Source organism: Sebastes fasciatus, chromosome 5 (assembly GCF_043250625.1).
Source record: "Sebastes fasciatus isolate fSebFas1 chromosome 5, fSebFas1.pri, whole genome shotgun sequence".
In the NCBI taxonomy this organism is placed as follows: Eukaryota; Metazoa; Chordata; class Actinopteri; order Perciformes; family Sebastidae; genus Sebastes; species Sebastes fasciatus.
Window position 1 is genome coordinate 32,891,932 of NC_133799.1, and position 13,138 is coordinate 32,905,069.

At 40.9% G+C, this 13,138-nt stretch overlaps 1 protein-coding gene across 3 annotated transcripts in view; it reads left to right on the forward strand.

Moving 5' to 3' along the window:
* ryk (receptor like tyrosine kinase) overlaps nt 1-8,880 on the forward strand; it is a 61,932-nt gene extending 53,052 nt beyond the window's left edge. For all 3 annotated transcript variants that reach the window (XM_074636560.1, XM_074636562.1, XM_074636561.1), the window contains 4 exons: nt 1,194-1,303; nt 1,457-1,616; nt 4,860-4,996; nt 7,719-8,880. In XM_074636560.1, coding sequence (XP_074492661.1) covers nt 1,194-1,303; nt 1,457-1,616; nt 4,860-4,996; nt 7,719-7,830 — 519 coding nt within the window. In that variant the 3' untranslated portion in view covers nt 7,831-8,880. The remainder of the gene's footprint in view (nt 1-1,193; nt 1,304-1,456; nt 1,617-4,859; nt 4,997-7,718) is intronic.
* The last annotated feature ends 4,258 nt before the right edge of the window (nt 8,881-13,138 follow it).

The following is a 13,138-nucleotide window of genomic DNA, read 5'->3' on the forward strand; positions in this document are numbered from 1 at the left end:
AGACTCATGACGGTTAAGGAAAGTTAAAGTTACATCTCCACTCTTGCACAATTCCTGAGCGTCCGGCTCCGCAACTACTTCACTCAGAGCAGCTGTCAATCACGACGTCTCACCCCCTTTTATAGCATCAAATAACTCATTAAAACCAAACTCATCTGAAAAATTAACATATTTGGGAAAATTTTATTTGATGTGTACTTTGACTTTTTAGTTTGGCCCATGTCCCATCCACTAACATGGAGGGGGTGGGATTTATGGCCTACACTGCAGCCAGCCACCAGGGGGCAATCCAGATGTTCTGGCTTCACTTTTGGGGAGCTGTCATGTCGTCCATCTTTATATACAGTCTGTGGTCTAGAGCCATGCTAGCAGCTCTGCAAGGCTGTACTATAGCTCAGCTGTGCTTTGAGCTAAATGCTAACATCAGCATGCAAACATGCTCACAGTGACGATGCTAACATGCTGATGTTAAGCAAGTATAAATTTTACCATTTTCACCATCTTAGTTCAGCGTTTTAGCAGAAAAAATAAGTTTAGCATGCTAACATTATGCTAATTAGCACTAAGCACAAAGTACCCGATGATGGCTCTACATGAAAAGTTAAAGGGTCACCAAAGTTAGTACAGTTACATTCTTGAGCAACATGGAGGTCCATGAACCAAATTTAAAGGCAATTGATCCAGCAGTTATTGATACATTTCAACCAAAACCACAAATGTCAACCTCATCGTGGCGCTAGATGAGAAGTCTTTTTGGTACAGCGGATATTTGTACCAAGTCATGGCAATCTATCAAATATTTGTCTTGATATTCGACTGAAGGCCAAAAATGTCAACCTGCTGATTGACATTGCCATCCCTACAGCCATGCCTCTGTCTAAAAACACAAGTTTTTTTTTTGTTTTAAGCAAAGCCACCAGTGTTAGTTTCAGTAATGTTTTCAGTTTCCAGCCTTACCCTTGCATTTATAGACTCAAATAGTCTTTTTGTTTGTAACTCCCGTCTTTGACCCATAGTTGACTGTGTTCCGATTCAAAGGAAATGAGAACAATTTGACACAGAAGACCAATTTCACCCGAGTAAAGTCACGCCAGCCGTGGACTCCTGTCCCCGCTCCCTCCCTTTTTGTGTTTTTCCTGTCTCTGCTTCTCAACTGCACATTGTCTCTCTCTCCCTCCCTCATTTCCTTTCAGGCGATCTCTCAACAAGACTTGGTTTACATGGCCATCCAGATTGCATGTGGAATGAGCTACCTGGCCCGCAGGGAGGTCATCCACAAAGACCTCGCTGCCAGGAACTGTGTGTAAGTGTCCCTGAACCCGGCTCAAAACCGCCTGTCCTCAGTTCTTCCCTGTAGCTTTCAGGTGATTTTGATTTGGAATTTAATAACTAAAAAATAAAGACGCCAACTTTTCTCTCCTCCCCCTCCCACCCCCCTCCCCTCCCCTCCAAACAGCATTGACGACAACATGCAGGTGAAGATAACAGACAATGCCCTTTCCCGAGACCTATTTCCCATGGATTACCACTGTCTTGGGGATAATGAGAACAGGCCAGTCCGCTGGATGGCCCTGGAAAGCTTGCTCAACAACGACTTCTCTAGTGCCAGCGATGTGGTAAGAACTGCAGAACCAGATATTCAGTTTCACTTGCAGCTTAACCATGCAACCCTACATCTGTGGACAGTGTGTTCACCAGAGGTGTGGACTCGAGCCACATGACTTGGACTCCGGTCAGACTTGAGTCACACATTTGATGACTTTTAACAAAATCAAAAAAGACTTGCAACTCGACTTAGACTTCGTGACTTCCCTTGGACTTGAGCCTTTTGACTTGAAAATACTTGATACCTTCCCCCAAGCCCAAAGATTAAAAAGTATGTTTTAGGGATGCAAATTTTGAAAACAAATTTTAACCGATAACCGACCCTCATTAACCGATTATTAACAGACAAGATTAGTGCGTCGCATGCAGCGGTGCACCTTTTATTTTCGGTGAATATTACTGGGACCTGCATTTGATCATCTTACACTTAATTCCTCAGATCCACTTAGTTTGAACCAATCCGACAGCATCCAATCAAGTTGCAGGAGATAACCATAAAGGACAAATGTTACGTTACTGAGCGCCAGTTGGCGTCGGTTACTCTGTTGTTAAAATGGCATTACATTTGGTGAAGAGCGCATTATGACTTGTTTAGGACTCAAAACTCAAAGTTTAGGACAAGATTTGAGACTTAACTTGTGACATGCAAAAGTTATTATTTGATCCATTCTCTGGTACTCACTGTAAAACAACAACCTTTCCTGCCTCTTGAGGGTTTTTAATAACTACAAAGGTTTCAGGGGACACGATACAGAGAGCATGATGCAGGAAATGGCAATGGTCAAGGTGTCAATGGGAAGGGAGGTCGAGTGTTGCACGCCGTGTGTCTCTTCCGTCTTTCCTGTCTCAGGACAGCAGAGCGGGCGCGGCGGAGAGAGTCGGGAAGCAACAGATCCTTAGAGATACAGCTCAGACACCAGCCAGACATGCCCCCACCCCTCCGCATTCCTCTTATGGTCACAACGCTTCATAGTAATCACCCCCCCTCCCCTCCCCTACACTTACAGTCACAGAGGCCTGGCATTACCCACCAACTACGATTTAGGGGAAGTCCAGACAGGTACCTGGAACTGCGTAGCATCATAAGAGAGCATCACACATGCCGGTGTTACGCACATAAATGCTCCACATCCTTATGTCAGTGGTTACGCACGTTGGATACCTACGGGACGGGATGAGAAGGTGACTATTTAGGCCCTTGTTGGGAATGTTGGCAGTGGCGTGGGCACTGATGCAGGAACAGGGTGGATTACTGTACATCACGTATTTCCTCTAAGTAGCCCTCCCATCACTGTGTCCTGTGTCCTCAATCACTCCCTTCACTTCCTTTTAAAGGCTCGGTGTCACCCCATTAGAGGTTAGGACATACTAACACGACAGAAACCTGCTCCTTTCAGGGCTCATATTTAGGGCTGTCAATCGATTAACATATTTAAACGCAAATAATTGCATGATCGTCCATAGTTGAAGCAGCAGTGGGTAGAAATGGAGCAAATATGATTAAAAAAAAGTTATTTTTATTAAACGGTCACTATATCTTGACTGTAATACATGAGACAGGTAATCTGAAAAATATCATTGGCTTCTGTGTCATCCGGTGCTCCTAACAGCATCTGCAAGATTTCACAGACCGGAGGAAAACAAGCAGTAAGAGCTGATCTGGAGTCTGCCGTCCAGCTGCCGGCTGTTAATCACTTGCAAACTCCGACCAAACATTCAAACTAGGCAGCGCTGATCAAATATGAATCAATATTCTGTTACTGAAATGCCTATTCCTCTCCTCAAATGTTTTCAGAATCTTGTAGTGTACTGTTTAGCTGTAAAATGAGAAAGTTTGTGAGCCATATTGAGACCAGTTGAGGAAATACCAAGCAGGAGTACAGCCAACAGAAACGCTCTCTCTCTGAAATGACCTTTGATTGGCCAAAGTCTCCCGTCACAGGCTCGATTTTTCTAAAGCCTGAAAACAGAGCCATGAGGAGGTGCAGAAGTCTAGTTATCTCTCAGGACACTTGAATTACAATATGCTGAAAGGTTATTATGGAATTTCTTCCCAATGATACCAAAAATATTCTGCCTACTGCAGGTTTAATCACAATTAATCGCACATCTTTTATCTGTTCAAAATGTACCTTAAAGGGAGATCTGTCAAGTATTTAATACTCTTATCAACATGGGAGTGGGCAAATATGCTGCTTTATGCAAATGTATGTATATACTTATTATTGGAAATCAATTAACAACACAAAACAATGACAGATATTGTCCAGAAACCCTCACAGGTACTGCATTTAGCATAAAACAATATGCTCAAATCATAACATGGCAAAGTGCAGCCCAACAGGCAACAACAGCTGTCAGTGTGTCAGTGTGCTGACTTGACTATGACTTGCCCCAAACTGCATGTGATTATCATAAAGTGGGCATGTCTGTAAAGGGGAGACTCGTGGTACCCATAGAACCCATTTACATTCACATATCTTGAGGTCAGAGGTCAAGGAACCCCTTTGAAAATGGCCATGCCAGTTTTTCCTCGCCAAAATTTAGCTTAAGTTTGAAGCGCTATTTAGCCTCCTTCCCGACAAGCTAGTATGATATGGTTGGACAAGTTGCGTTAATGTGTTAAAGAAATTAGTGGCGAATTTGCATTAATGCGTTATTATAGCGTTAACCTTGACAGCCAGACTGTTCATAAGTCACTGTCAGGTTAGCAAGAGCTGCCCAGTTTTATTTTAGATAAGGATTAGCTTGACTTCCAAAATACCAAATAACAATACTGTAAGCTCTAGTTTATACTGTGACCTTAGATATGGGTTAACAATAAGAGTAACACGAAACGCTTCCTTTCCTTATTTCCTTCTGGGAGGTCAGCGTGAAGGGTCAGCACAACAACACATGCAGGGCGGGCCCCTCGCTGACCCAGCTCCTTGAACCCTCAGTCTTCATAAACATAACGGCCACCCTGCTGTTTACTTCCAGTCTCTTCACAAAAACAATGATTGCAGCAATGATTTATATTCTGTATTAAATGTTTGAGCATAATTTCCTCGCATTGTTCCTGTGGACCAATTTTTGTATTTTAATGCAAGTGGCACCACAGCGTCTCCGCACTCTGAAAGGAAGTGGTGGTTTCTGTTTATCCTGTTTGATGCCAACACATTAAAGACAACAGCTTTGTGTTGATGATTAGAAAATGTTGTAAATGAACGCTCAGTACCGGCCTCAGTGTTAACCACGTGTTGTGTTTTTCCCAGTGGGCCTTCGGAGTGACGTTGTGGGAACTGATGACCCTGGGTCAGACCCCCTACGTCGACATAGACCCCTTCGAGATGTCGGCCTATCTGAAGGATGGGTACAGAATAGCACAACCAATCAACTGTCCAGACGAACTGTACGTTGATTTACAGAGTGCACTCACGCAAATACAAACACATTACAAATACGTTTTATTTTTCTTGTTAATCGATTGCTGAAAAACAAAGATGTTAAATGAACGAAACAAGCAGGTGGAAGACGTCATCCTGTCCTTTGATAAATTCTGACAAAAAAATCTTTCACTTTTTGACATTTTTTACTTATAATAACAATCAGAGCCTGTCATGGCAAAAACAAGCACTATTAGTGGACGTAAATGACGAAGCCAGCTTGCCCCAATAGGATTACATTGGAGCCTGTGAGCAGCTGCCGTCTAAAGCACTCTCCCTCAGTACTGGACCAATTTCAAAAATAGTTGTCCCTATTAGTCAGTTTGACACAAAAACATGGGAAAATAGGGTCCAGATTGAAAAATACCAAAGTTACCCTTTCAGCAATAAAAGTATAAATTATCTTCTAAAATTTCAACCAAAAAAAAGGAGTCTGAAAACACTGATGGAAAGATTGGCCTGCCTCCAAATCATGGAGTTGTTTCTATAATTTATTAAATGTACTAATAAGTAGTCAATCCTCATTTTTGACATGCTTGAACTCTTGCTCATTCTTATCGTTGTCATCAGTATAAAAACAAAATGTAAGTTTGTAGATGTTTGTAGTGAAGCATGTTATTGCAGACTTTCCCCAAATGAAGTGTGCTGACACCTTGTGTGTGTTGTAATATGTGAGCTGAGTCAAATGAAACATTCAGCAGCCACCAGTGTGGGTGAATGTTAAAGCTTATCAGCAATCCTGCAACTGTCAAGAAGAAGGAGCAGCCAACGCCCAGAGGCACCATTCTCCCACCACAGCATTATTATTCACAGGCTGTGTCCTCAACATCCACATTGCAACGAGGGAGGCTGTCACCTTCTCGCCGCTGGGTAATAACTGGGTTTTTTTCCTGGCTCAGAGCAGGGCTGCAGTGGTGGACCACCAGGCTGGTTTAGTTTGGGATGCACGATTGACTGAAATCACTGAGTTGAAGCTTTGGATGGTTGTTTATCATTCTGAACACTGACGGCCTTAACTTTACGAAGAAATGATTATCTTTTATTAATATTTATTCACAAATTTAAACAGAAAGGGGACACAATAATGTCTGTATTTAATTTTTTATTGTGTATGCTCCCATTTAGTCATTTATAGGCGTGTCATTTCTTAAAGCTTTACACCCCCACTAGTTTGTCCAGCATAAAATATGTCTGGATGTCTGCTAACTCTCTACAATTAAGTTCTGATAAAGTTTTTTTTATCATAAGCTTTACAAGCTGGACAATCTGTATACACAACTGCAGTCCTCACTTTATTTTTCCAACATTCTGCCATGAACCTAGATGTGTTTTTTTAATTCCAACCTTAATTTTGAATTGTATTTAAGCGCTGTCTGTTAATCTTAACAGTGTCATTTCTGAGTTTCAGAGAAGCCAAATCCATCATATATTCTTTGGGCCTACTTTTTTATTTTATTTTGACAGCTCTAAAATGTTCTTTTGCACCCACCAAAATACCTCTTGTGCTGGAAAAACCCTGAATAGTGTTGATTATCCGCAAAGACTTCAGGGAATAATCACCCGATATCTGTTAAGTAACTGAACATGGTTTCCTTCTCAATACAATGGTGCTGAGGTGACGGCTTCCTTTTCCAAAATATTAGAGGTGGCAAAATAAAACATTTACTTCTTGATTAAGAAGTGATTATATCTCACTCGTTTATATCAGCGTTGTACAGGCAGCTCCTGTTTCAGGACAATCTAAAATGTCCTGTAGGTGTTACAGTAATGTGTGGCATTTAATTACAATACCATGAGTTTGACACCAGCTCTCGATTTTTGTTGTCTTTAACAAACACAAAACTACGACTGTTTATTAGAGCCATTGTAAGTGGGGAAAAGAAAAAAAAAATAGCCGGGGTTTGGTGGTAAAATTCAGAGAAACCACACAGAATCTCCAAGATTAATGTCGTAAATTTACCAGAAAAAAAATAGGATATTCTCATAAATTTGCAAGAAAAAACTGCAGCACCAGGGTAACGCCAGCTGCCGTTTGTATTTCGTTGCACCTAAAGTAGTGTTCTTATGGTAAGGATGGCCTCTGAGCGAAGCAAAGGTCCTGAAAGATACATATACACGCTTTTTTCCATGTTCTTTCTGTGTGATTTTATGAGCATAACGCTGACAAAGGTATGCATTGTAATTTAACTTTTTCCTCATGTTAGACCCTATTTTGCCAGTGGGTTATCCGATAAATTCTAAAGATTGCAGTTTCTGGTGTCCTCTCTGGCGGACGGCCTCTGAGCAAAGCGAAGGTCCTGAAAGATACATATACGGCGCGTTTTCTTTCATGTTCTTTCTGTGTTTTTTTATGAACATAAATAATAATATAATTAATATATTTTGCACTCTGCAGCTCACGTTACCGCAGTGTTTGATTGTGGTGTGATGAGGTTGATCCTACCTTACAAAGTGAAGCGATGTGGTTCCTTGACATAAAAAAAACACTATCTGTGACTTTAATCTCAGAGAATTTCTGAGTTTTTTCTTGGAAATTTACCCCCTCCCACTGGCTCCATAATTTACATTTTTTTAAACCCACAATGGCCCTAATACGCCGTCGTACAAACCACCCAACATTACCCTGAAATTGCTTGTGGTCAGACATTTGATTTGACCCATATTGTTCTGTTTCCCTCTGTGTTGCAGGTTTGCAGTGATGGCTTGTTGCTGGGCCCTGGACCCGGAGGAGAGGCCCAAGTTTCAGCAGCTTGTTCAGTGTCTCACAGAGTTCCACGCAGCATTGGGCGCTTACGTGTGAAAACAAGCTTCTTCTTCTTTCTTTTTTTTATTACCAAGAACAGCAACAGTAAAGGCTGGCGGACACTACTCATAAGGAATACATGTATGAAAATGTGCCGTACCAGATGACTTAAGCCTGATGCTTTTATTTTGTACAGTTCTTTTGGAGTTTTTATATAGTTGAATTACCTTTTTACAGCATAGCAACGTAAAAGGATTCTTTGTCGAATATTGTTTCGTATGCTTTGAAATCGTCAAGAGATGGCAACTATGATGCTCTTCCATTGCATTCCCGGACATTTATATATGCCATCGGACAAATTTGTTTAAAGAGCAATTTACACCAGCTGGTTTTAAAGACAGTATTTTCTACAGTTTTGTAACTTAGTGAAACAGTGTAAATTGTAAATGTGTTGTGGACGAGAGTAAGCACAATGATTTGGGTACCAAAGTAGACTCAAGGGCTTCATTTGTGTATGGAACCATACTCTGCTATGGTACGAGAGGCCTTTTGGAAACCCGATTGGAGTTTCTTGAGATGATTTCTTTACGAAAGGTACACCGTTTCCTTTTGGATGACACTAAAAATTGTGCCACAGATGAGTTTTCTTCCTTCGTGGATCAGCCGTATGGACGCCGCAGCTTGTACAACATCAGCACCGCAAAGCTTCACATATGACCTTGATTTTTTTTAAACAACATCCCGAGTGAATTTTGGACACTGTTATTTGAATGCCACCACCTTCTTCCTCTTTTGTACATTTTATGTTCCACTATCACAACATCCAAACAGAATCATCATCATTATGTCTTTATTTTATAAGCTTGATTGTTCTGCGTCAGAACACAGCCCTTCACAGGATTTTATGGACTGATTTTTGTGAGTAACTAGAACACTAATAATCACCGGGAACACACAGAAACGGCCTACCAGCTGGGTCTAATCTGATTCTCACACCTTTAACATCTTTGTGAGGTGTCTTTTATGGTCACTGCATGTTGAATTAAGGTTTTAAACTGCTTCCCGATTTCATATCCACAAATTAAATGGGATCTTTTAAATATAGAACGTCTATTTATTTATTTTTTTCACATCAAAAGCATGCGGCGTATCCGTATCGCTCACTTGCTGAACAAACTGCAACACAATAGCTCTTGTCGGTGTTTTGGGGAGAACCCCCGATACCACATTGTTTGTTTTGAACCACGAAAGCCGCAGTTGAAGCAGAGTGTTTTGGTACAAGAATGTTTTTCTGTTTAGCCTGCAAAGCTTTAAACCACAGTGATGCTTTTACTGTTCAAGATAGGAAAAAAAGAGCCAAGTGAGTAAAGCTTCAACTATTAAAGGGGAACACCCCCTAAATTAAGAATTCCAATATGTTATTTCCATGGCCTAGGAAAGTTCAATCAATATTTGTGAACATGAGCTCCTCTCTCTCAAAGCCATAAACCAGAGAAGTAAGTCTCAAGCTTGTGATGTCATCGGGTATAAAGTGTGGAGCTGCTCCATAGACAATTAATGGGAAACTGATTTCATGGACCCATAGAATGTTTGTTTTCCTTTTTATACTCAAACGACCTTTATTCTATTGTAGTGTTGTCAGTTGTGAAACAGAAAATGTACCAATATACTCAGAACATCCTCCCGGGTGCTCTGTGTCATCTCTCCCAATTCATTGTCAATGGAGCAGCTCCACACTTTATACCCGATGACATCACAAGTTTGAGATTTAGTTTTTGGATTTGGGAGACAGTTGTTCATGTTTACTAATATGATTTTGGACTGTCTTAGACTGTAGGAATAATATGTATGAATTTTGAAAATGGCCTTAGTTGCCCTTTATTCTCAAGTAGCCGTGTTACCAAATAATCGTCCGTGGGAATGAAATGTAAGAACGTTGTTGTGGATTCTTCATTTCCTTAGTTTGTATTCAAGTCACTTTTTGTTTTGCTTCTTTAGCATTCGGCTGACGTTGATGTCTCATGAACTCTGCACTTCTTCATGATGTTGTAATGGAAAGTTATGTAATATCTAATTTGTGCAGAATCTTGAAATCCCCTGCTTTGCAAGTCCTCGACCTGAGATAGTAATCCGTTATATTTGTGGTGGGCATTTGCATCTGCTGCAAAAAGTTGGAGGGAAAATCCACCTTAAAGACACTATTGACCAAAAATGGCAATTTGTTTTGTGTAAACTAAAAGGCAACTTCGGTATTTTTCAACCTGGACCCTATTTTCCCACGTTTTTGTGTCTAAGTGACTAATGGTGACACTAATGTCAGAAACTGGTCTAGTATTGAGGTACAACGCTGTAGACGGCAGTTGCTCACGGGGTGCAGTATGAACCTATCGGGGCAAGCTGGCACCGTCATTTACGTCACGACAGACTCTGATTGTTATTAGAAGTGTCTGACATTATGGAAAGAGTCTGGCTGAGGAGAAGACTTGTTCTGAAATCTGGCGAGGTGACGTGTTGCCGGTAGAATAGTGGAATACATCCATGGTGGAAACGCGAGTGGCAGCCGGGCAGAGTTTGTTATGTTTGAGTACAGAAAGCGTAGTTTAGTGTTATCTAAAAGATTTTCAATGTCATGGCCGAATATTTAGATGACTCCAACAATGGGAACGAGGCCTTTGAATTCAACGACCACCCGTATTTATTTGAGCCAGGCTTTACGGATATTCAGATTTCACAACGAGCACTTTTAGTTCGTTACATTGACTCACTTGCCCTGTCAGCTGGTTTTCTGGCTGCCGGTAACAGCGTTCTCCCTCAATGCTGGACCAATTTCAAAAAGGTGTGGTCCCCATTAGTCTCTTAGACACAAACGCATTGGACAAGAGGGTCCATGTTGAAAAATACAGAAGTTACCCTTTAACACCAGCGATGATCAAGGGCAATATTTTTGTACTCTGTGTGGGCTTAAATGTCAACCTGATATATTTGTTCACTTAGATATTACTCAACTAAATAATGTTTTATGATGTTTTGCTGACAAATTTTCTCAATCTCACTTCCATTTCATGCTTCAATTTTATGATTTTGTTCTTTCTGGTGGTGCAGTGTTCTTCTTAATTCTTCGGATAACCAGCTAAACGTCAGTGATGGGAAGTCACGTTGGCATATTTCCCGCACGGCGGCGTTTGAAGACGACATCCTTTCAAAATACCAGCCGCTGTTGGGTTTTCAGTTCGTCACAGTCAAAGAGCCTGTGTGTCAGTTCTGCAACGCGCTTTGATTTCCTCACCAGCAGCCAGTCATAATAGACAATAATGCAATGCAGCCGCAGGACGTGTTGAGTAAATGGAAGTTGTCGTTACCAGACTGTCGTTTCACAATACTGTGAGGTTTACTGAGTTAATCAGACAAGTTTACAGAGTAAAACCCAGAACGTCACCAGGTTTGAGGGGGTTTCTGGGTTTTATTCAATAACCGCATCCACTCTGTAACTCTGTAAACCTGCTACTTACGCTAGAAACAGGCCCCTGTTCATACTCGTAGCCACATATACAAGATGGATTTCCTCTTTCAGAGCTTCCAGCCTGGATTCAGCCTAATATGATTCACCTTTGGATCTGCCTTTGTTATTGTGGTTCAATTTCCTCGACATTTTCGTACTGGTGTACATGTCCTACCAAAGATCAACTCTCATATCTGTGTTGCTTAGAAGCACGTGCATTCGACCAGTGAGCTGGTTATGACTTATATTGAGGGGGTATTAATCCATCGGCAACACTTTCTGTGGAACCAACACCCTCAAATGTATTATATAAACTTACAAAACATGATGTACAGTGCATTATAAAAGCTGTTATAATGCCTCATAATAGCAGTCATTATTACAAGAATGATTATTATGTAGTTGAGTTTTCTTTCCTGGTAATTTATGACTGTGACTCACGGCTATTGAACGCCTGCGTCGAGTACAATAAGCATTTATAGATATTGTTCAGACATACCGAAGGCTACAGACAGGCCAATGCTCAAGCCTTTGAGAGGGTGTGTCGAACATTTAGTGGAAACACACGTAGGAGTCTTGTTTATGGAACTGAGAGGAAATACTGGTTCAATCCTGAACAAGCAACACAATCTCTGGTCATTTCATATGTGACGTCTTTGTCGGTTACGATGGTCACTGTGTCAGATAAGGCGATTGAGAGTCATAAATTCTTGTTGTGACTTGGCCAAGAGACATGACAGACTACATGCCGGCCGCCGACCAATCATTGGTCGTCATGAGTCATCGGAAAGGAAGCTTAATGCTAATAGTGGTAGATAAATAGATAGATGGATAGTAACTTTATTGATCCCCGAGGGAAATTCAAGTTTCCGGCATCACAGTTCCATAGTGCAAAACATGTTTGTAAAAAGGCAGTAAAAAGTTAGTAGTACAAAGTACAAAAAATGTACCAGGAGATGAAGAAAACTGTTAAAACTGAATATAGTGCAGGGTAACAGCTGAGATACGGGATTATTAAAAATGTGAATATAGTGCAAAAAGTGATATAGTGCTGGATAAATATAGGAGATATACAGTAGAGACCAGGGGATTAAAAAATGTCAAATATAATATAATGCGATGGATGAGAACTGAGGTGGAGAATTCTTTTTATTAAGTAGACGAAAGTGCTGAATAAGCTGTACATATTGGTAGAATACAGTAAAACCAGTCTATAAAGGTGCAGAGTAGAGCTGTTGGTGGTGTGCACAATTAAAAAGTAGCTCAGTCTATGAAAGTGCACTGTGCATTATTATCTGTCCTCCTTTGTCCTTTGTTATACAGTATATAGCTTATAAAGCCTAGGTTGTCGTCTACTATGACACACTACACGGGATAAAACTATCAATTGTTGTGCGTGAGATTCATTGTCGTCCCTGTACTGAGCCGTCACCGAACGGCGGCTGTGTCGAGCTATAATCGGGCTGATATTGTGTAATCTATTGTGTACACATTCATCAGGAGCGATAAACACTCACACACATTTGAGGTTCAGTATCTTGCCCAAGGACACTTTGACATGTTGACTGCAGGGGCCAGAGATGGATTAGCGGACGACCTCGCTACCTCCTGAGGTATGTCCTAAAATCGCATGTGACATTACGTCTTCAGCCTAATGGTTTTCATGTTTGTGAATGTAGTGATGTTAATGTGACACCTCTAAAACTTTTAAATTTAGGTTTTAGGATATCATACTTGCAATCCAGGCCGTAGCTGACATTGAGGAATCAGGTCATGGGAAGACCTTTTTAAATTATTATTTTTTTTTTTTTAATGAAGATAATTCATTTACAAACATTAAAGGGACTGTTTGTAACTTCTTACACG